Source organism: Boleophthalmus pectinirostris, unplaced genomic scaffold (genome assembly GCF_026225935.1).
Source record: "Boleophthalmus pectinirostris isolate CB_2022bp ecotype Guang Dong unplaced genomic scaffold, ASM2622593v1 HiC_scaffold_3, whole genome shotgun sequence".
NCBI classification, from domain to species: domain Eukaryota; kingdom Metazoa; phylum Chordata; class Actinopteri; order Gobiiformes; family Gobiidae; genus Boleophthalmus; species Boleophthalmus pectinirostris.
Window position 1 is genome coordinate 3,826,017 of NW_026571299.1, and position 25,074 is coordinate 3,851,090.

The following is a 25,074-nucleotide window of genomic DNA, read 5'->3' on the forward strand; positions in this document are numbered from 1 at the left end:
AGATAAACCCAAATCTAAACTAGGACTATATCAGATCTAACCCATCTTTAAACCAGGTCTAGACCAAGTTCTGGACCAGGACCTTGGGTTTTGAAGAGCTTCACGCCCACTCAAACTCCTGGAGTGGTCTCGGTGACAGAGCCGGTGTCACGTTTCTCAGAGCTGGAGGCGATTCTCCTGATTCTCTTTGTGTCGAGTCTGGCCTCCTCCTCATTTGCATAAACCCCGCCCACACCCTCGTCCCGCGCTCCGATTGGCCGAGGTCTCCGCTCTGCTCTGGAATCGCACTTCCAAACTCCAGTCCGAGGGAAAGTGTGAGAATGAACAGGAGCCCGGCCGCTGCAGCTTGAGTGAGTACAGGAACTCAACTTTTTTCATTTTCTAAACTTTTCCTGAGACTGAAAATAGTGTCATTTAGTCACGTTCTTAAATAGCTTCATCTCTTCTTGCACTTTAATTCAGTTTTACTCCCACAATTACTAAATTACTTTCTACTAATGGCAACTGTACAATGAAAAGCTAAAATCTAGTCAAGTTAAGACGACTTGAATTAAGAAAGTTTGACAAAAATTTGAGTAATTTTCACTTGAAAGCAAATTTATCTTAAGACTTTTTGTACTTAAAATAAGAAAATACATCTTGCTTTTTTCAAGATAAGAAATTTAAGATAAGAAAAAGAAAATAAGAAACTAAATCTTAGAAAAACACACTTGTTGCATTGGTCGATCGTTTTACTTAAGTTGACTCGACTCAAATAAAGTCAAATATTCTTAGTTTAAGTCTTTTTAACTTACTTACATATTTCTTTTTGCAGTGTTTGTAACTTTTTGGCCAAATATAGACAAAATAAGAACTAGAAACATGTTTTTTGTCATTTTCTTTTTCAATTTGGTTGTTTTTATTGCACTAGAAAATACAGAAAACATGCATTTTTACTCTGAGTGGGCTCGCATCTCCACAAACCTGACTCTTATTTGGACTGAATTAGGGTCTAGTTTCTTTTTCTTCTTGTTGTTTCCATGGAAATGTTGTTCCTTTGGCTGTAATATTCGACATTTCGGCTTAAAACTTATTTATCTCCATGTTTAATGTTGTCACTAAATATATTTACACTTTTTTGTGTGTAACTTTCCGCTCTACTTTACATTTATTCAGTTACAGATGAATTTACTGCTAAAAAATAACAATACCTAGAAAAACAGGAATTGTGTGTGAGCGGGGTCGCCTCTCCACAGATCTGACCTCTAACTTCGTCTGGTTTCTTCTCATTCCAGACGAAGCAAAAACATCTCCCTGGAGAAAAGTTTTTGACGGAACCTCCATTAGAAAAGTTACACACAAACAAAAAAAAAAAAAAAAACATATTTAGTGACAACATTACACGTGGAGATAAATAAGTTTTAAGCCAAAATGTCGAATATTACAGCCAAAGGAACAACATTTCCATGGAAACAACAAGAAGAAGAAGAAAACATGCGTCCTTACTCTAAGTGGACTCGCATCTCCACAAACCTGACTCTTCTTTGGACTGAATTAGGGTCTATTTTATTCTTCTTGCTGTTGTTTCCATGGAAATGTGGTTCCTTTGGCTGTAATATTCGACATTTTGGCTTAAAACTTTTTAAAATGTATCTCCAAGTTTAATGTTGTCACTAAATATATTTACTTTTTTTGTGTGTATCTTTGCAGTGGAGGTTCAGCTCTACTTTACATTTATTCAATTACAAGTGGATTTAGTGCTAAAAAATAACAATACCTAGAAAAACAGACATTCTGACTGATGCGGGGTCGCCTCTCCGCAGATCTGACCCGTAACTTGGTCTGGTTTCTTTTCCATAATTGTACTGTGAAGCAAAAACGTCTCCCAGGAGAAAAGTTTTGGATGGAACCTCAATTAGAAAAGTTACAGTTGACAACATTAAACACAAAGATAAATAAGTTTTAAGCCAAAATGTTGAATATTACAGCCAAACGAACATTTCCATGGAAACAAGAAGAAGAAAACATGCATCTTTACTCTGAGTGGGCTCGCATCTCCACAAACCTGACTCTTATTTGGACTGAATTAGGGGCTGTTTTCTTCTAGTTGTTGTTGTTTCCATGGAAATGTTGTTCCTTTGGCTGTAATATTCAACATTTCGGCTTAAAACTCATTTATCTCCATGTTTAATGTTGTCACTAAATATATTTACACTTTTTTGTGTGTAACTTTCTGCTCTACTTTACATTTATTCAGTTACAGATGAATTTACTGCTAAAAAATAACAATACCTAGAAAAACAGGAATTCTGTGTGAGCGGGGTCGCCTCTCCACAGATCTGACCTCTAACTTCGTCTGGTTTCTTCTCATTCCAGACGAAGCAAAAACATCTCCCTGGAGAAAAGTTTTTGACGGAACCTCCATTAGAAAAGTTACACACAAACAAAACAAAAAAAAAACATATTTAGTGACAACATCACACGTGGAGATAAATAAGTTTTAAGCCAAAATGTCGAATATTACAGCCAAAGGAACAACATTTCCATGGAAACAACAAGAAGAAGAAGAAAACATGCGTCCTTACTCTAAGTGGACTCGCATCTCCACAAACCTGACTCTTCTTTGGACTGAATTAGGGTCCATTTTATTCTTCTTGTTGTTGTTGTTTCCATGGAAATGTGGTTCCTTTGGCTGTAATATTCGACATTTTGGCTTAAAACGTTTTAAAATTTATCTCCAAGTTTAATGTTGTCACTAAATATATTTACTTTTTTTGTGTGTATCTTTACTGTGGAGGTTCAGCTCTACTTTACATTTATTCAATTACAAGTGGATTTAGTGCTAAAAAATAACAATACCTAGAAAAACAGACATTCTGACTGATGCGGGGTCGCCTCTCCGCAGATCTGACCCGTAACTTGGTCTGGTTTCTTCTCCATAATTGTACTGTGAAGCAAAAACGTCTCCCAGGAGAAAAGTTTTGGATGGAACCTCAATTATTAAAGTTACAGTTGACAACATTAAACACAAAGATAAATAAGTTTTAAGCCAAAATGTTGAATATTACAGCCAAACGAACATTTCCATGGAAACAAGAAGAAGAAGAAGAAAACATGCATCTTTACTCTGAGTGGGCTTGCATCTCCACAAACCTGACTCTTATTTGGACTAAATTAGGGTCTACTTTCTTCTTCTTCTTCTTGTTTGTGTGTAACTTTTCTAATCGAGGTTCCTTCAAAAACTTTTCTCCATAGAGATGTTGTTGCTTTGCCTGGAATGTTTCACAGTACGGCATTAAACCTTTCTATCTTCATGGAGACCGAACCAGACCAAGTTAAGAGGTCAGATCTGTGGAGAGGCGACGCCGCTCACAGTCAGAATGTCTGTTTCTCTGGATATTTTTGCAGTAAATCCATCTGTTATTGAATAAATGTAAAGTAGAGTGACAACATTAAACATGGAAAGTCAAAATGTCGAATATTACAGCCAAAGGAACAACATTTCCATGGCAACAACAACAAGAAGAAGAAAATAGACCCTAATTCAGTCCAAATAAGAGTCAGGTTTGTGGAGATACGAGCCCATTCAGAGTAAAAATGCATGTTTTCTGTATTTTTCAGTGCAAGAAAAGCAACCAAATTGAAAAAAACAACAAAAAAAATATGCTTTTAGTTTCTTATCTTGTCTATTTTTGTCTAAAAACTTACATACACAAGTTAAAATGACTTAAACTAAGAACATTTCACTTTATTTGAGTTGATTCAGCTTAAGTAAAATGATCAACCAATGGAACACGTTTGTTTTTCTAAATTCAAGCAACAATAGATTTTGTTTCTTAATACATCTTTAATACTTCATATTCAATACTTGATACTCAGGTACAAGTCTTGTGTGTTTAGGATCTTAAAATCTTCATTCGTTTAAGATTAAAGGACCCATATTACACTATTTTCTGATTTATGTTATAATGTTTCCTCATTGCAAACAGACCTGGAGTTGTGTTTTGTTTCATTCACACATGTTTAATTAACACACAAACCCTGCAGATTGAGCGTGAGTTCTTCTCTCAAATGGAAAAAAACAACAACTCTGTTCGACCTTGTGATGTCATGTGGTAAAACAGGAACTCCATGCACTTTCACTAGAATCATTTGGATCATTTCAGCCCTGGATTTAGTCAGACTGGTGTCACCTAGTGTCTCCGCTCAGTTTCATTTCTCTCCAGTGACTACATCAGGAACTGGATTACACTAGAAAGTTCGCAAAAACCTCGGAAGTGCGAGATCGAGCACCAGCCAATCAGCGAAGAGCCATTCTGTGTTGGCAACGATTCCCGAGATCTAGGATTTAATCAGGGTATCCCCAGGTTTGACTACCCCAAATTTAAGACTTTTTTAATTTTTATTTATTTATGTTTATTAAGGACATCACAATCGCATTAGACAAGCCAGATGCATTGCTTTGAGTGTTTTAGCACAGTTGCTAGTTTTCAACACCTCCATATAAAAATATAAACTACATGCATAAAAACAGAAAGTACAAGACACATAAATTACATACAGATAAAATATATATATATATAGATTTTCAGTGGATGCAGTTTTGACTGGAAACATACAATAACTTTAATTTCCTTTTAAATTTGTTGTAGTTGGTTTCCAATTTTAAATGAGCTGTTAAACCGTTCCACAGACTGGCCCCTTTAAAAGAGAACGAGGACTGACCAAGAGTCGTCCTGTACCTGAACAACACAATCACCACTAGTAGCGCCTCTTGTGTTCGCTCTGTGTGAACATTTTATGGTCCTGGCAAATTCTGAGTGTAATGGTGTATTGCGGTTAAGACACTTAAAAAATAATTTAAGATTGTTAAAATTTATAAAATTTTCAAAGTTAAAAAGTTGATGTTTCTTTGTAATTTCACAGTGGTGCCAGTTTTTGGGCTTTTTGTCAAGGACCTAAAGGGTCAGTTTGTATAATGAACAAAGCGGTTTTAATGTAGTTGAGGAGCCTGGGACCATGAGGTGATACAATAAGACAGATGAGAGAAGAATATTGCGTTCATGAATATTTTAGAAGTGTGGAGCGATAGATCTTTACGTATGAAACGAAAGCAACTCAGACTAATCTTAATCTTCTTCACCAAGTATTTTATGTGACCAGTAAATTTTAAATTTTCATTTAGAATGAGGCCGAGGTATTTAACTTCACTGACGGCTTGAATTTTCTCATCGTGCATAGTCACTTCAAAGTCAAAGTTTTTTGTTTGTGTACGCACTGAAAAACAAAGAGAAACTGTTTTTTTCACATTCAAAGTCAGGTGTGACAAACTAAGCCATTTTGAGACAAGTTGTAAGGCATGACTCAGGTGCCTTACAACTTAAAGACCTTTTAAAGACCACTTCAATGAAAATTAAGACCAACATCACACCCATTATGCAGGTGAAAAACAACAGTCCAATTCTAATGACCAACCAACAACCCGTACCGTTGTTGTTTTTTTTCCCTCGCTCCATTTAACATCACACTGCAGCTCGGTTGAGTTTACCAAAAAAATAAAAAAAAAAAACAGACTAATGAAATTTAAGACCTTTGTGAAAAAATAAGACTCGGGCAACATAATTTCAGACTTTTTAAAACCTTAATGTAGGAACATGAAATTTAAGACCTTTTTAAGACTTTTAAGACCCCGCGGCTGCCCTGTTAAAGCCGGAACAAAGACAATATTTGGTGAATTTTATCAATGGGAAAGATGTTATTGTCGCTTCTTCCTACAAGATTTGGGAAAAGCTTAATTTACCAGTTATCCCCGTTAGAGCCGCATTGCATACATCACGACCAAATAGCAACAATTGGTTAAATAAATAAAAGCACCCGCCTACTGTCGAGCGAACAAATCCTAATGCTGCGAGGTCACACGGTTTCCACGAAGTGAAACCGGCTGATGAATCAGGCTGCCAGGAATTCCCGATCTCTACTAAACAAAAAGTAAAATGTAGCTGTGAACTTGAAGACTGCAGCATTTTGAGATTTGGAAATGAATGAACAGAACAAAACACAGCTCCAGGTCTGTTTTTGACGAGGTAACAACATTATAACATGACTTAAAGCTCACAATTTTGTGTAATTTAGGACCTTTAACTGAAAACTGACACTATCCCGAGCTCTTGACTACTGTTACTGCTTCTATTAAGAGATTCACTCGCTGTAAATCCATTTCTTTTGGTTGAAAACTCTGCTTTTGTTTCAGTTGTTCAGTGTCGATGCTCTAACGTTTTATTTTTAGCTGATAACATGATTTGTCCCAATTGAATCCACATGATCTGTTTTATTATTGCAGCTATGTTACGTTTAGTAGCTGTAATTTAGGGAATTTCTTTTTAAAGGGCCCATGTTATGCCATTTTCTGATCAATGTTATAATGTTTCCTCGTCACAAACAGACCTGGAGTTGTGTTTTGTTTCATTCACACATGTTTAATTAACGCACAAACCCTGCACATTTAGACTGAGTTCTTCAGAAGGTCTTGGAGCCAGGACCGTCTGTAGTCGCACTCAGACATTTCTTTGGCAATCGTCTCAAAAACTGCCCAGTTCCGATAAGATCAGACTCCAATTTGGTCTGAATACAGTGATTCGCTAGCCTGATTCATTAGCTGGTTTCACTTTGTGGAAACCGTCTGACCTCTCAGTGTTAGGATTTGTTGTTCGACGGTAGGCGAGTACTTTTTTAATTTAACCAATCACTGATATTCGGTTGTGACGTTTGTTATGCGTCGCTAACGGGGCTAACTGGTATATTAAGCTTTTCCCAAATCCTGTAGGAAGAAGGACAATGTGGGTTTTTTCGGAAGGTTCAATGCGTGTCCTAAAAAGAAGCACGAGAGATGGAGAATCCGAGAGAACAGGCCACTTTATTTCGTCATTTTCCATTGAGAGGGATTCAAGTTGATTACCAAGTACAACTGCCACCCCGGAACGACGTCTCTGACCAACTCAAAATCAGGGGTAGCTTTATACTACATCTTGACAAAACATTAACTTGTTGATTTTGCATATACAGCAAGAAAATGAACAATACTGCTGACCCAGTGCACCTTATCATGGGTGGGAACATGCCACGGGGTCCACATATGTCAGTTTTTCTGCTTCGTGGCATCTCAAAGTCCAGAAAAAACATGTTCTTTATGGCACTCAAAGTACAGAAAAAACATGTTATATAGACCTATAGATAGTCATACGTGTTTTCCACCCTGTTGTCATTCTAAAGTCCATAATATTAGGTGAATTAGCATGGCCACCACATAATTTCCCACAACAATAACTTCTTTCCCCTTGAAAAAATTCACCAAACATTCTCTTTGTTCCTCGATCTCGGGAATCGTTGCAAACACTGAATATATCACTCTTCTCTGATTAGCTGGTGCCCGAACTCACACTTCTGGAGTTTTTGCAAACCGACTAGTGTGTTCTGATTCCTGACCTAGTCACTGGGGAGAAATGAAATTGAGCAGAAGCACTAGGGGGCGCCAGCCTGGCTAGTGATCCCCTAAAATATTAATAAACTCGCTAACTTTGCTGCTTGGGGCCTGACGTGTAGGTGGATGAATGTGACCTGACCGTTCAGACTGAAGTCACATGTCAAAAGATCAAATATAATAATAATAATAATACATTTTATTTATATTGCACTTTACATAAAATAATCTCAAAGTGCTACAGGTAAAAACAATGAGTAAAAAAAAAAGTGCATCAGCAAACAGTGGATCAAGCTAAAACCATTACAGGAATTAATCAGATAAAACAAGAATAAAATACAATTAACAAAAGACTTTAGTAAAAAGGTACGTTTTAAGATGTTTGTTTAAAAACAGAAATAGACTGTGGGGCTCTCAGGTGGTCGGGGAGAGCCGCACAGTCACACAGAGAGATGTATGTATCGGTTTTAGGAGTACATAAGCACAAGGAGAACGCTTGCGGGTAAAAATGACAAAATATTTTATCGGAAGTGCCTTTCGTTACAAACCGTGCAACGTTTCGGCACTAGGCCTTCGTCAGGCAGGTTTTTTTTTTGACGAAGGCCTAGTGCCGAAACGTTGCACGGGTTGGCCTAATAAATTTCACATTTTGCAAGTAAGACGGTGTGCGGGACTTTTCTCCATGTTCTTGGGCTGCTCCCTCTCCCCCAACGCACCCATCTCTAGTAACTGATGATCTCATTCTTTCATATCAGGGCTGAAATGATCCAAATGATTCTAGTGAAGGTGTATGGAGTTTAAAAACACAGTGGAGCGCTTCCTGTATTACCACATGATGTCGCAAGGTGGAATTTTGGAGTGTTTCTGTTTGAGACAAGAACTCTGAAGAAAGAAATTTGCAGGGTTTGTGTGAATGAAACAAAACAAAAGTCAGAAAATAGCGTAATATCTGCTTTCTCACCATTGTCAATTTTTTTTTTTTTTTTAAAGTTAAATTTTTTTCCCGTTTTTTAACCTGATTATCCCTTTTTTTTTTAAATTTTCAGATGTCTGGACTTCACCAGAGATGTTAGCTTAGCCCTGTCACCTCAGCACACCCTCGACGTCACCATGCTCCTGGCCCTAGTCCTCGTCCTGGCCCTGTCCTGCAACGCCGCGCACACTTCCAACTCTTCCTCCACCACATTCCAGTACCGCGTTTGGGAGGAGGAGCCCCTGGGAACGCAGGTCGGCAGTCTGTCCCGCGACCTCCACAAACGGGATGGACCTGGGCACTGGGACGGCTTCCAAGTGGTGGAACACGGGAAAACGTTGCCTTTCGCTGTCAGCGCTCAGGATGGGACCGTTTCCACCCAAGGACGCCTGGACAGAGAGCAGCTGTGTCGGAATTCTGACGTTTGCGAACTCGCCTTCAGCGTTCTCTACCGGAAAGGCGGCGACGTGAACTGCCTGAGAGTTCACGTCGAAATCATGGACCTCAACGATAACAGTCCGAGCTTCCCGAATCCGCTTCAAGAACTGGAAATTTCTGAAACTGCCGCCTTAAGGATGAGGATTCCGCTGGAGCACGCCGTCGATCCGGACGCGGGGCCCAACGGACTTCAAACTTACTCGCTGTCGACGAACTCGCATTTCGCTTTGGACGTTACGGTCACTCCTGGTGGAACCAAGCAAGCCGAACTGGTCATTGTCAAGGAATTAGACCGGGAAGTTAAAGACGTTTTTGAGTTAACCCTTGTCGCTTGGGATAAAGGTAACCCCCCGAGATCTGGAAGTACTTTGGTTCGCGTAAAAATTCAAGATTCCAACGACAACAGTCCTACTTTTGAAAACACCGCGCCGATTTTGGAGCTTTCAGAAGATACGGAAATCGGCACAGTCATCATAAATCTAAAAGCATTCGATCCGGACGAAGGCGATAACGGTTTCGTGGAGTATTCGATCAGCAAGCACACGCGCCCCGAGACGAAAAGACTGTTCGCGATCGATCCGGAAACTGGCAACGTTACCTTAAAAGCGCTGCTGGATTACGAAGACACGAACTCTCACGAAGTTATCGTCCAAGCTCGCGACAAAGGCCCCAACTCCATCCCTTCCCACTGCAAGCTCCACGTGAAAGTGCTGGACGTGAACGATAACGCGCCGAGAATCCACGCAACCTGGACTACGCCTGAATCGCCCGGTCCGAACATACCCGAAGGAGCGGAGATCGGAACTTTTCTAGCGTTGGTTGTGGTTTCCGACGCCGACTCGGGCAAAGACGGCGACGTTCAAGCCTTGTTAAAAAAAGAATCTGGACCTTTCAACTTGTTCAGATGCAGCGCAATAATTACAAAATAGTTACGAGCGACATTTTGGATCGCGAAGAAGTTAGCAAGTACACGATCACGATTATCGCTCAAGATCGAGGAAACCCGCCTCTGCAATCGGTTTACCAATTTCCTGTTTACGTTTTGGATCAAAATGACAACGCTCCCGTGTTTTCAATGCCGATTTACAAAGCTGAAATCAGTGAAAACAACGAGCCGGATTACGGGGTGTTACAAGTCGAAGCTCACGACATGGACATAGAGCTTAGCGGTAGAGTTTCGTACAGTATCCGAATGAGCAGTACTAGTAGAAGTAGTGAGAATGAGTTTCCGTTTTCGATACACAGAACCACGGGAGTCGTAACTGTTCACCATTCGCTGGATTATGAGCTAGAAAATTCGTATTCTTTCGAAGTAGAAGCTTTTGATCACGGATACCCGCCTCTTTCAAGCACGGCTAAGGTAGAAATTCAAGTTTTGGACGTAAACGATAATTATCCGATCATTTTGGAGCCGAAATCCAAAAGAGGCGTAGCGCCCGTCAGCGTCCCCATCAATGCCGAAAAGGGAGAAATTGTCGCCGAACTCGGGAATAACGAAAAATTACCGAGTCAGATTGAGGCCGGACGATTTCTCGCGTTGACGGTCAAAGCTACAGACACGGACGAAGGACTCAACGGCGAGCTACGTTACGTCATCAGCAAAGAGAACGATCACGGGTTATTCAGCGTGGATGAAACGTCCGGGAGTTTATACGTCAACACCACGAACGCGACAGAATTAATCGGAAAAACATTCAAAGTAGATTTAACTGTCCTGGACAAAGGAACGCCGAGTTTGTCCGCGAAGACGACACTCGAAATCACGTTCATCAACCTGAAAGACCATTTGAAAAGCTCTTCGGACGGGAGCAGAAACCATCTCAGCTTCACCATGATGATCGCGATTTGTTTGGGCGCCACGTGCTTGCTGCTGTTGCTCGCCGTCGCCATGGTGACTACGTTTTGCCGACCGGTGAAACGGGAAAACCACGCGTACAACTGCAGACACGCGGAATCGACGTACACCAGGCACCCCCGACGCCCGCAGAAGAACATACGGAAATCAGACATCCAGCTCATCCCGGTGATACGAGGTAGAAAGGAAGAGGCTCCCAATGACGACAGCGAACGCCAGCCGCTTTCGCCGCCGTCTACGATGTCCGAAGATCTCCAAAACGAACGCCAGTACACCTTGACGCCGTCTTGCCTCAACGCCAGCTTCCACTCACAAAGCTACCAAGACATCAACAGCTCCCAGCCGAGTATACATCACGGAAAAACGCTGTGCAAACCCGGGAACATTGAGCTGGACAGCCCTTTGGTCATAACGCCGGCGTCTTCTTACCGCACGCTCCGGAAGTCCAGGAATCAGTCGTCGTCCTCGTCCGCGTCGCACGCCAGCACGCTGAAACGGCAGAAAAGCGAGGAGTCCAACGAGTCGCAGGCCACACTGAGGAGGCAGAAGATGGAGGGACAAAGCAGGGACGAAGAGCACCAGAGGATGTGGAGGAACCTGGTCCGACTGTCGATGGCGGCGTTTGGAGATGCCATAGAGCTGTCGGCGGCTTCTCCAGATGTTCAAGTAAGACATTTTTTTTTCATATAAACAACAGTAAAGGTACAATGTTGTTAGGTTCTTTTTTCAGACCAAGAGTTTGTTTTCCTGCTCACTACCGCTCTTCCTCAGAGTCACGTGATGTTGCTGTGTCGTGTCGCTCAGCTGATTTAAACAGGTTTTGGCGCTGTGGAGGCAGGACGACAGCGCCACCTGCAGTCCCACTTCCTAATAACATAAAATATCAGAAAACCAAATGAATCTCATTGGACCAATAAAGGTACAAGTACAAATTTAAAGGTCTGTGTCAGCCCTATGTTTCCTCATCCCTAAGATTTTTCTTATTTCTAAGATTTTTTTTCTCAAAATTAAACTCTTAAGTCAAATCATTTTAATTTTTTATACCACATTTAAAGGGATGATTTAGAGTCATTTCAACCTCGGATCCTTTGCACCATGACCTCTACATTTCATCTGTAGTTAAATGCTGCGGTAGAATAGGTCAGGTGTAGTTGACGACCAAATTGGGAGAAATGGGAATAAATTCTGATGCAAATCGACGATAAAGAAAATGTGGGAATATAGGGTCTAATTTGAAAAAAACGAACAAAAAAAACTTAGTAATGTTGGATCTTTGACAGATTTAAAGGCTTTTAGAAACCACTGAATTTTGAAATCGATTCTTTATTTCATATGAAGCCAGTTTGGCAATAAGAGAATGGGGATGAGGATGTGGGTTTTTTATAAGGACTCTGACTGCAGCAGTTAGGGTAGGAGTGAATATTTAGGTAGACCTGCAAATAGTGAGTTACATATGGAAGATAATTTGTTCATTCAGATTTTGAATTTTAAATACGACTGAATTTCTCACTTTGAATTTTTTAAATCTGAAAAAAAAAAAAAAAAACATGTTTGAATTATTTCTATTCTGAATTTTAGTTGCTGAAATGTTATGTAAGTGAAGCGATCTGATTGGTCAAAATTTGCCTCATCAAACCTCAAACCCCGCCCACAAATGAGAGCGGCCTATAGGAAACAACCTCTGTCCTTCTCGCTCGCACAGGATCGATTGCTTCTGCCTTGGCATCGTGAATCTTTGTTGTGAAATTTTACACAGCGAATTTTACAATCTGAATTTTGACTTTTGAATTTGAGGGCTTGAAAATATCTGTGTTGAATATTTAAAGGGTGATTTTTTTTATTTTGAATTTGAAACATGTTGAAAAAGTATATTTAACATTTCAGCAACTAAAATTCAGAATAAAAATAATTCAAACATGTTTTTTCAGATTTAAAAAATTAAAAGTGAGAAAATCTGATGGAACAAATTATCTTCCATAGTTACAGTAGTAAATTCAACTGAAAATAAATGCATGAACTAGTGCTGTCATGCGATTAAAAAAATTGAGAGATTAATTAATTAAGATCTGTAATTAATTAATCTCATTTTAATCTCACTTGAAAATTGCTGAGAAAAGCTTCAATTTGAGGTATTTTCATTTAAATTCATTATTACATTATTGTGGCAGATCAAAAGACTGATATAGAACAAAAAAAAGTGACTTTATAAAGTCATTTATTGTTTAACAAATCTCTCCAAATTGGCTGTTGAGCCCAAGTCTCCATGAATAAGAAACTGTTTGCTGTAAAGTAGCAAAGACGAGGAAATCTGAACATAATAACTTTTGTCGACTTAAAGACAATAAAAAGTCCAGTCTTTCCTTAACCATATTAAAAATATTATTGATACAGAAATGCTTTATATATGAGATCACTGGTTTTAGTCCTAGTTTTTAGTCCTGGAATGGATTAGTCCTGGTTTTAGTCCTGGTGTTAGTTCTGGTTTAGTCTTGGTTTAGTCCTAGTTTAGTCCTGGAATGGATTAGTCCTGGTTTTAGTCCTGGTGTTAGTTCTGGTTTAGTCTTGGTTTAGTCCTAGTTTAGTCCTGGAATGGATTAGTCCTGGTTTTAGTCCTGGTTTAGTCCTGGTTTAGTCCTGGTTTAGTCCTAGTTAGTCCTGGAATGGATTAGTCCTGGTTTTAGTCCTGGTGTTAGTTCTGGTTTAGTCTTGGTTTAGACCTGGTTTTAGTCCTGGTTTTAGTTCTGGTTTTAGTTCTGGTTTAGTCCTGGACTAGATTAGTTCTGGTTTTTAGTCTTGGTGTTAGTTCTGGTTTAGAGGCGTATGTGAGAAAAACACGATCCACACGCGGCTCACGGGAGCACGTCGGTGTCCGCGCAGTGTCTACGGAAGGAAACGTGGTCCGAGCGTTCTCAGGTTAATGACGATGATGAAGGTGAAGTGTGTGTGTGTTGTGTGTGTTTGTGTGTGTTTGTGTGTGTGTTGTGTGTGTGTTGTGTGTTGTGTGTGTTTGTGTGTTTGTGTGCGTGTCCCCTCATGTGGCAGGTCACTATATTTACAGTAGTGCAGACATCATGAGTCTATGCAGGTTGTTTTCAGGCGATATTATATTTGTTATTTTCTTTTATATTTCACGTCGGGAGAATAATTTCCAAGACACGAATGTGTTTTTTACCTGTGCGCTGCTGCTCTGTTCTACTGGCTCTTTGACCTCGTCCATTGTGCGACTGACGCTGCCAACGTTAACATGACGTTTACATCGCTCTTACTGCGTGCGTTTTGTGTGGTTTTCCGGCAATGAGTGGAATTACCGAAATAAAAAAATGTTTAAATGTGTTTTTTTTTGTGTGTGTGTTGTTGTCTCAATAACACATAAAAACAGGTTTTATAATAAAGCAACTCACATACAGAAACACTAAAGTTAGAGATTAAAAATGAGATTAACCCGATTAAAAAACATAACGCGCTAAATATGACTGTAATTAATTAATCGCAATTAACGCGATAATTTGACACACCTAGCATGAACCAATTTTTCTGAATGAACTGGGTTAGGAATTGTGTGACGCAGACAATAATGGTTGAGGAACTATGTTTTTAAGATTCATACGCCTTCACTAGAATCATTTGGATCATTTCAGTCAATCTCTACTGATCTAAACATAAATTGTAGCTGCTAACTTGAAAACTACTGCTCCATGACGTCACAAGGTGGAACAGAGCATTTCGAGCTTTGGAGATGTAGACAGACTAATGATAAACGATTACTCAAACATTTGTGGATGAAACAGAAACAAAACACAACTCCAGGTCTGTTTTTGAGGACGTAACAACATTATAACTTGACTTAAAGCTCACAAAAGTCGATTTTGCGTAATATAGGACCTTTAAAGAGCTGCTGACTGTTTTGTTAAGAAAGAGAAAAAGAATCTGGACCTTTTCAACTTGTTCAGATGCAGCGCAATAATTACAAAATAGTTACGAGCGATATGTTGGATCGCGAAGAAGTTAGCAAGTACACGGTCACGATTATCGCTCAAGATCGAGGAAACCCGCCTCTGCAATCGGTTTACCAATTTCCTGTTTATGTTTTGGATCAAAACGACAACGCTCCCGTGTTTTCAATGCCGATTTACAAAGCTGAAATCAGTGAAAACAACGAGCCGGATTACGGGGTGTTACAAGTCGAAGCTCACGACATGGACATAGAGCTTAGCGGTAGAGTTTCGTACAGTATCCGAATGAGCAGTAGTAGTAGAAGTAGTGAGAATGAGTTTCCGTTTTCGATACACAGAACCACGGGAGTCGTAACTGTTCACCATTTGCTGGGTTATGAGCTGGAAAATTCGTATTCTTTTGAAGTAGAGCTTCAGCTCTGGACTCGCCAATCTCTGCTGAACTAAACATAAATTGTAGCTGCTAACTTGAAAACTACCGCTTCATGACGTCACAAGGTGGAACAGAGCATTTCGAGCTTTGGAGATGTAGATAGACTAATGATAAACGATTACTCAAACATTTGTGGATGAAACAGAAACAAAACACAACTCCAGGTCTGTTTTTGAGGACGTAACAACATTATGAACTTGACTTAAAGCTCACAAGAGTCGATTTAGCGTAATATAGGACCTTTAAAGAGCTGCTGACTGTTTGTTAAGAAAGAGTAGATTTTGATTTTTAATAAAAGCAGTGCGTTCACGTTGCATTAGCGTCACGTCTTTGTAAGTGAATGTGGATTAGCTGAAGCGTCACTCATCTGTCTGCGGAGCTCCACCATGTGCTCCTGGTTACTGCGGCTGTGATTAAGCAGAGGCCTCCAGGCTCTGAGATGAATGTGAAGAGACGTCTGAAACAACTACAAAGACTCGAGATAACTACTCACAAACACATCCACATTTCTTTACCTAAAACTTAAACGCACTTATATCGCGGTTCACCTTTCATGGTCTCGCAGATTTTTTTTATTTTTTTTAACCCATGGGTGGGTCAGGACTAAACCAGGTCTAAACCAGGACTAATCTTGGACTTAAGAGGGAGAACGCCGAGCAGTTTGTCTGCAAAGCGCGATCAGGCAATTGCCCCGTTTACCTCGGTGAGTTGTGGAGCTCTCCATCGGTCCCTTCTCCTGCGTCACCTCCGAGCCCGTCCCGACACTGACTCCTGGTTCAGTCCTGGTTCAGTCTGTGGCGTAGGCAGCGCAAAAGCTTGATATAATCACGGGTTAACGGGCGGGTGCGGTGTGGTACTGCAGGTCTCCAAAAATGGACCCGTGCAGGACTCTGCGCTGTTGGGCTCTATTATTAATTAATAAATGAATCTTGGGTTCGTTACATAAAGAAGGAGGAAAATAACAAAAAGGACGACAGCAGCAGTAAGTTTTAAGAAGGAAGTAAAAAGGGTTGTAACTTTCCTGTCTGAGAAAAGTGTATAAAGTTTGTGGTGAGAGGCTTTACAGCAGGCATGTCCAAACTATGGCCCGGAGGCCAAATGCGGCCCTCGGACACATTTTTCTTGGCCCTCAGGCTTCCAGGTAAATTGGCCCAAATGACCTTGCATCAATTAAAAAGTAATTTTTTGCTGCAAGTTTTTTGAAAATCTACCTTGATAAAGCAAATATTTAATATTTCGTGTGTAGTTTAAGGATTTTAGCATGAATAAAGACTGATGGCTCATTCTAACATGATAAACAGGCACATATTTCAATTATTCCCTGTACTGAGCATCAGTCTACGGTCCTCGATCGGCCCTCTGCTTCATCTGTGTTTAGAAATGTGTCCCTTGATGAAAAAAGTTTGGACACCCCTGCTTTACAGCTTTAAAACAGATATAATAATTGTAAAATATAAAGTTGATACTTCGTGGATTTGACCTATCGCCGGTTATTTTTTAGAATGGAACCCCGTGATAAACGAGGGACACTTTACTCTCACTCGCAACCTGTGCACTTGTCCCGACCGGGATGGAAAACTGAGAATTTCTTGTACATGTCATTGTTAAAGGTTGTATAGAGGATTTTGCAGGGAAGAGAAATACAGCGACAGTCGGCGTGACACCACCTTCCTCAGTAGAAACATCTCCTCCTCCCGCCTCTTTACTCTAGAAATCATGTTTGTTTACGTCCAGTGCGCGTTCAGAATCACTGTTGAAGTGACCTGTCTGGAAATAATTTATTGACCGACGCGTTAGTTTTTAGACCCTTCGTCTGCTTCATTCGCGCCGTCGCTGGAAGAGATCTCCAAGAATCACCTCAGTTCGCTCTTCGCTCTTCTTCGTCTTTCAGCGACCTCAAAAACTGACTTTCATTTTGCGGCGAACTGGTCGTGGATTCTCGTCGGCGTCTTGACGAACTTTGTGCAAAGTGCGAGGAAGCTACAGTTTAAAAAAAGCCTCTAAACCGCAGCATAAACCACGTAATCCCCTCGCGCCGACGAGTCAGTTACACTAGGAAGTTTGACTGACGACCTAACAGCCAATAGAAAAAGAGGCAGCCTCGTTGTTTATCTGGCCTCAATACGTCCGTCAGTTCATAGATTTTCATTCTTTTTTTTTTTTTTGGTCATCATAATTCCAAGTCTGCTGCGTCTCTGTAATGGTATTTTAAACTTTTATTGACAATTTGAAACAAAAAAAAATCCTCCATACAACCTTTAAATGTGCATTTGTGCTTGCTTCGGTATGTTGCAGACTGACCGACTGTTTGTGTCTCGCTCCTTCTGAGTCACAGAGAACTACGAAAGCCGATCAGTTTAATGCCCCCAATGAACTGTAATGAAAACCCGGACATTTCCATCACTTAAAAAAAAAAAAAAACCTGGACGCCCAGGACAAGACGCAAAATACGGACATGTCCGGGGAAAAACGGACGTTTGGTCAACTACTTTAAGTCGAGTTAGAATGTTGGTACATCCTCAAAAACAGACCTGGAGTTGTGTTTTGTTTCTGTTTCATTCGCACATGTTTGAGTGACTCTTTATTATTAGTCTGTCTGCATCTCCAAAGCTCAAAATGCTGTGTTCCACCTTGCGATGTCGTGAAGTGGCAGTTTTTACAGCTCCTTTTACCTTTAGTTCAGTAGAGATTGGCGATTCCAGAGCTGAAATTATCCAAATGACATAGTTCCTCAACCGTTATTGTCTGTGTCACACAATTCCTGACCCATTTCATTCCGAAAAAAATGGTTCATGCATTTATTTTCAGTTGAATTGACGACCGTAACTCACTATTTGCTGGTGAACGTAAATTAAATATTCAGGTTAACAGCTTCTTTTTACCTTTAGTTCAGTAGAGATTGGCAGAAGAACTCAGGAGCTTCACTCAGCATTTCCCACAAGTTTTTATTTTTTCCCCCATGTTCCCTATATTCCCACATTTTCCCAATTCCCAATTTCTCCCAATTTGGTCGTCAGTTATACCCAATCCATGTATCATTCGTTCATTTGTTTTTTTCAAAATAAAACCAAAAAATAAGAAAATGAAAAAAACAAAACTATTTTTCTTCACTATTTGTCTCGAAAAACCAAAATGAAAAAACGGATAACGATTCGCTTTTTCGGTTTTTGATTGAAACGGAAACTTAAACTGCGATGCCAGACTTTTGATGCCGCGTATAATGGACTAAACCAGGTCTAAAACGAGACTAAATCAGGTCAAAACCAGGTCAAAATCAGGTCAAAACCAGGTCAAAACCAGTACTGAGTGTCGGGACATACGACATTATAACAGATCAGAAATAGTGCAATATTGGCTCGTTTTAATAGTTCTGTAATATATGATTTCAATTTGGATTATAATTTAGTTCATCTTAACCATGTGGAATGTGTTTCTGCTTCTAACTAAGTCAAGACGTAACCATGGAGGCAATTAAACAAAGAGAGAAGCAGTGAACCAAAAACAGACCTAAAGTTTGTCTCATTCACTAAACCAAATCCAAAGTACGTCTAAACTTTTGGTTATTACGATTATTTTGGTCAATATTGAAATCATGATTATTCAAACGATTAATTTTTCAGTTACACGATGCATTTATTCAGCATTTCTCTGCTGTTGATAATTTACAAAAAACTTGCAAACTGAAAATAAATTCAGGCTACAAATCTGTTTTGCGATGTATAAAACACAATGACTGAAATGGACTGAACCAGGTCCAAACCAGGTCTAAACCAGGTCTAAACCAGGTCTAAACCAGGTCCAAACCAGGTCCAAACCAGGTCCAAACCAGGTCTAAACCAGGTCCAAACCAGGTCCAAACCAGGTCTAAACCAGGTCCAAACCAGGTCTAAACCAGGTCCAAACCAGGTCTAAACCAGGTCTAAACCAGGACTAAACCAAGTCAGGGACCAGACCGGGACTTAGATCAGAACTTGGACCGGGGCTAAGACCAGGACTGAGACCGAGACCAGGACCAGAACTCAGACCAGGACTTAGACTGGGACCAGGACTGGACCGTGATTGAGACCAGGACCAGACCTGGTCTCAGTCCCAGGACCAGACCGTGATTGAGACCAGGACTGAGACTGGGACTGGAGACCAGGACTGAGACCGGAACTGAGACCAGGACCAGGACTAAAACCAGGACCAGACTGAGACTGAGACGGGACCAGACCGGAACTGAGACTGGGACCGGAGACCGGGACCAGGACCAGGATTGAGACCGGGACCAGACCGGGACTGAGACCAGGACTGAGACCGGAACTGAGACTGGGACTGAGACCGGGACCAGGACCAGGACTGAGACCGGGACCAGACCGGGACTGAGACCAGGACTGAGACCGGAACTGAGACTGGGACTGAGACCGGGACCAGGACCAGGACTGAGCCCGGGACTGAGACCAGGACCAGACCAGGATTAAGACTGGGACCAGACCGGGACTGAGACCGGGACTGAGACCAGGACTGAGACCAGGACCAGACCAGGATTAAGACTGAGACCAGACTGTGATTGAGACCAGGACTGAGACCGGGACTGAAAACAGTTCAGTCCTGGTTTAGACCAGTTTTAGTCCTGTTTTAATCCCACATCTCAGTTTAAATCACGTGAACTGGAAACGTCTGTTCTCCATTTTTTTTCCATTCTTCATTTAAACACAAAATCGAAAAATGAAAAAAAAAAAAATCATTAACCGTTTTTTTCATTTTGATTTTGGAGACAAATAACGAAGAAAAAATTTTAGTTTTTTCGTTTCTTATTTTTGGTTTTATATTGAAAAACGAACGAACGACACAGATTGACCACGGCTCCAGGTCGGTTTTCAGATGTGGAAACGGCGCCGCTGTGTTTCGAGAACCGCCCCGACCGCCGCGTTTTCCCATGATCCCTTGCACCTGTGTGAGTGTGTGAGTGATGTTGTCGGGTTTGTGCTGGAGGCTGGAGCATTTATTCAGCTGCTCGTGTGTCAGAAACGAGGCTTTTAATCAGGATCGTCTTTCACCGACACGGACGAGACGAGCCCCGGGGTCACGGTCACGCTCGCACAAAACACCCCACCCGGAATATCAGACGATTCTCGGCTCTTTTACGGGAATCGAATCTGTGGGATTTGTTGGTGTCAGAGCCGTTCAAAAGACCAGGAACTTTATTTATGTATTTATATGATACAAGAGAATTATAGAACTGGTCTAGTCCTGGTTTAGTCCTGGTTTTAGTCTCCTGAGTTTTTTAGTCCTGGTTTGGTCCTGTTCTAGTCCTGGTTTGGGTTCTGTTCTAGTCCTGGTTTGGTCCTGTTCTAGTCCTGGTTTTAGTCCTTAGTCCTCTAGTCCTGGTTTAGTCCTGGTTTAGTCCTGGTTTAGTCTTATTCTAGTCCTGGTTTGGTCCTGTTCTAGTTCTGGTTTAGTCCTGGTTTAGTCTTAGTCCTGTTCTAGTCCTGGTTTAGTCTTGGTGTAGTCCTTGTTTAGTCCTGTTCTAGTCCTGGTTTAGTCCTGAAGTATAATATATAAAAAAGTGTTTTAAAAAAAGTAAAAATAGTAATGAAATTAAAGTAAAATACAAAATAAAAAAAAAATAAATAAAATAAAATAATAAAATAAAATGAAATTAAATCAAAACCAAATTAAATTAAATATTAAGTAAGTAAATAAAAATAAAAGTAATGTGGTAGTTATAGTGCAGCATAACCATACTGCAAGGTCTCCTTACATTTTGACCTGTTTATATATATATATATATATATATATATATATATATATATATATATTTTTTTTTTTTTTTTTTTTTTTTTTTCTTTTTTTTTTTTTCTCCCATTTTTAATAAAATGTTTGTTCAGTTGACAAATTAAATTTCTCCTTTACCATGGATTCTCCCTGGACCTTCACTATACTACATTATTAGAATTATGATTTTCCCTCTTAATAAAGTATTCATTAGTGGAATTAATATTTATTTCAAAACAGAATACAGAATATTGAATTACAGAAATCACAAAGAGTTTGGTTTGTTAATTTAAGTGTTCAGAAAATATAATATTTTTTCTTTTCTTTTTTGTTGTTGTCTGAATACATGAGCAGTTCATTACATTACTGTTTTTTTGTTTTTTTTTTTTTAAATCCCCATTATTTTCAGTCCTTTTTGAAATAGGCGTTAGTACTTTTTACATCTACTTGAGTTCTGCTGTTTGTAGTAAAAATACTCTTACACATTTGACCCGACTCACCTCGGTCAGTGTCATTTTCACATTTCTCCAGACGACTTGAGTTTGGTGTTGGAGGAAGTGGGTTTTTTTTTTTGTTCACAGAGATTCACAAACTCACAGTGAGAGTCGAGGCCCCGAGGTCAGACAGAGAGAAACCCCCATGTTTGTGTAGTAACAGTACACCTCCTCCTCTCCCCCCACTCCTCCTCTCTCTCTCCACTCCTCCTCTCCTCCTCCTCCTCCTCCTCCTCCTCCTCCTCCTCTCCTCTCCTCTCCTCTCCTCCTCCTCCTCACTCTCTCCTCTCCTCCTCTCCTCCTCCTCCTCCTCCACTCTCCTCCTCCTCTCCTCCTCTCCTCCTACTCTCCTCCTCCTCTCTCCTCCTCCTCTCCTCCTCTCACTCCTCCTCCTCTCCTCCTCCTCCTCCTCCTCCTCCTCCACTCCTCCTCTCCTCCTCCTCCTACTCTCTCCTCCTCTCTCCTCTCCTCCTCCTCCTCCTCCTCCTCCTCCTCCTCCTCCTCCTCCTCCTCCTCTCTCCTCCTCCTCCTCCTCCTCCTCCTCCTCCTCCTCACTCCTCTCTCCTCCCTCCTCTCTCCTCNTTTTTTTTTTTTGGTCATCATAATTCCAAGTCTGCTGCGTCTCTGTAATGGTATTTTAAACTTTTATTGACAATTTGAAACAAAAAAAAAAATCCTCCATACAACCTTTAAATGTGCATTTACGCTTCGGTATGTTGCAGACTGACCGACTGTTTGTGTCTCGCTCCTTCTGAGTCACAGAGAACTACGAAAGCCGATCAGTTTAATGCCCCCAATGAACTGTAATGAAAACCCGGACATTTCCATCACTTAAAAAAAAAAAAAAACCTGGACGCCCAGGAAAAGACGCAAAAAACGGTGTCCGGGGAAAAACGGACGTTTGGTCGACTACTTTAAGTCGAGTTAGAATGTTGGTACATCCTCAAAAACAGACCTGGAGTTGTGTTTTGTTTCTGTTTCATTCGCACATGTTTGAGTGACTCTTTATTATTAGTCTGTCTGCATCTCCAAAGCTCAAAATGCTGTGTTCCACCTTGCGATGTCGTGAAGTGGCAGTTTTTACAGCTCCTTTTACCTTTAGTTCAGTAGAGTTTGGCGATTCCAGAGCTGAAATTATCCAAATGACATAGTTCCTCAACCATTATTGTCTGTGTCACACAATTCCTGACCCATTTCATTCCGAAAAAAATGGTTCATGCATTTATTTTCAGTTGAATTGACGACCGTAACTCACTATTTGCTGGTGAACGTAAATTAAATATTCAGGTTAACAGCTTCTTTTTACCTTTAGTTCAGTAGAGATTGGCAGAAGAACTCAGGAGCGTGCCTGTCTTCACTCAGCATTTCCCACAAGTTTTTATTTTTTTTTTCCCCCATGTTCCCTATATTCCCACATTTTCCCAATTCCCAATTTCTCCCAATTTGGTCGTCAGTTATACCCAATCCATGTATCATTCGTTCATTTGTTTTTTTCAAAATAAAACCAAAAATAAGAAAATGAAAAAAACAAAACTATTTTCTTCACTATTTGTCTCGAAAACCAAAATGAAAAAACGGATAACGATTCGCTTTTTCGGTTTTTGATTGAAACGGAAACTTAAACTGCGATGCCAGACTTTTGATGCCGCATATAATGGACTAAACCAGGTCTAAAACGAGACTAAATCAGGTCAAAACCAGGTCAAAACCAGTACTGAGTGTCGGGACATACGACATTATAACAGATCAGAAATAGTGCAATATTGGCTCGTTTTAATAGTTCTGTAATATATGATTTCAATTTGGATTATAATTTAGTTCATCTTAACCATGTGGAATGTGTTTCTGCTTCTAACTAAGTGAAGACGTAACCATGGCGGCAATTAAACAAAGAGAGAAGCAGTGAACCAAAAACAGACCTAAAGTTTGTCTCATTCACTAAACCAGCACTAAACCAAATCCAAAGTACGTCTAAACTTTTGGTTATTACGATTATTTTGGTCAATATTGAAATCATGATTATTCAAACGATTAATTTTTCAGTTACACGATGCATTTATTCAGCATTTCTCTGCTGTTGATAATTTACAAAAAACTTGCAAACTGAAAATAAATTCAGGCTACAAATCTGTTTTGCGATGTATAAAACACAATGACTGAAATGGACTGAACCAGGTCCAAACCAGGTCTAAACCAGGTCTAAACCAGGTCTAAACCAGGTCTAAACCAGGTCCAAACCAGGTCTAAACCAGGTCCAAACCAGGTCCAAACCAGGTCTAAACCAGGTCCAAACCAGGTCCAAACCAGGTCTAAACCAGGTCCAAACCAGGTCTAAACCAGGTCTAAACCAGGACTAAACCAAGTCAGGGACCAGACCGGGACTTAGATCAGAACTTGGACCGGGGCTAAGACCAGGACTGAGACCGAGACCAGGACCAGAACTCAGACCAGGACTTAGACTGGGACCAGGACTGGACCGTGATTGAGACCAGGACCAGACCTGGTCTCAGTCCAGGACCAGACCGTGATTGAGACCAGGACTGAGACTGGGACTGAGACCAGGACTGAGACCGGAACTGAGACCAGGACCAGGACTAAAACCAGGACCAGACTGAGACTGAGACGGGACCAGACCGGAACTGAGACTGGGACCGAGACCGGGACCAGGACCAGGATTGAGACCGGGACCAGACCGGGACTGAGACCAGGACTGAGACCGGAACTGAGACTGGGACTGAGACCGGGACCAGGACCAGGACTGAGACCGGGACCAGACCGGGACTGAGACCAGGACTGAGACCGGAACTGAGACTGGGACTGAGACCGGGACCAGGACCAGGACTGAGCCCGGGACTGAGACCAGGACCAGACCAGGATTAAGACTGGGACCAGACCGGGACTGAGACCGGGACTGAGACCAGGACTGAGACCAGGACCAGACCAGGATTAAGACTGAGACCAGACTGTGATTGAGACCAGGACTGAGACCGGGACTGAAAACAGCTCAGTCCTGGTTTAGACCAGTTTTAGTCCTGTTTTAATCCCACATCTCAGTTTAAACCACATGAACTGGAAACGTCTGTTCTCCATTTTTTTCCATTCTTCATTTAAACACAAAATCGAAAAATGAAAAAAACAAATCATTATCCGTTTTTTCATTTTGATTTTGGAGACAAATAACGAAGAAAATTTTAGTTTTTTCGTTTTCTTATTTTTGGTTTTATATTGAAAAACGAACGAACGACACACAGATTGACCGCGGCTCCAGGTCGGTTTTCAGATGTGGAAACGGCGCCGCTGTGTTTCGAGAACCGCCCCGACCGCCGCGTTTTCCCATGATCCCTTGCACCTGTGTGAGTGTGTGAGTGATGTTGTCGGGTTTGTCCTGGAGGCTGGAGCATTTATTCAGCTGCTCGTGTGTCAGAAACGAGGCTTTTAATCAGGATCGTCTTTCACCGACACGGACGAGACGAGCCCCGGGGTCACGCTCGCACAAAACACCCCACCCGGAATATCAGACGATTCTCGGCTCTTTTACGGGAATCGAATCTGTGGGATTTGTTGGTGTCAGAGCCGTTCAAAAGACCGGAACTTTATTTATGTATTTATATGATACAAGAGAATTATAGAACTGGTCTAGTCCTGGTTTGGTCCTGGTTTAGTCCTGGTTCGGTCTGGTTTAGTCTTGTTCTAGTCCTGGTGTAGTCCTGTTTTA

At 40.9% G+C, this 25,074-nt stretch overlaps 1 protein-coding gene across 1 annotated transcript in view; it reads left to right on the forward strand.

Moving 5' to 3' along the window:
- The first annotated feature begins 307 nt into the window (after positions 1-307).
- Positions 308-25,074, forward strand: part of pcdh12 (protocadherin 12) — a 58,222-nt gene continuing 33,455 nt past the window's right edge. Inside the window, 3 exon segments of the mRNA XM_020940957.2 lie at positions 308-350; positions 8,503-9,764; positions 9,767-11,388. Coding sequence (XP_020796616.2) covers positions 8,567-9,764; positions 9,767-11,388 — 2,820 coding nt within the window. The 5' untranslated portion in view covers positions 308-350; positions 8,503-8,566.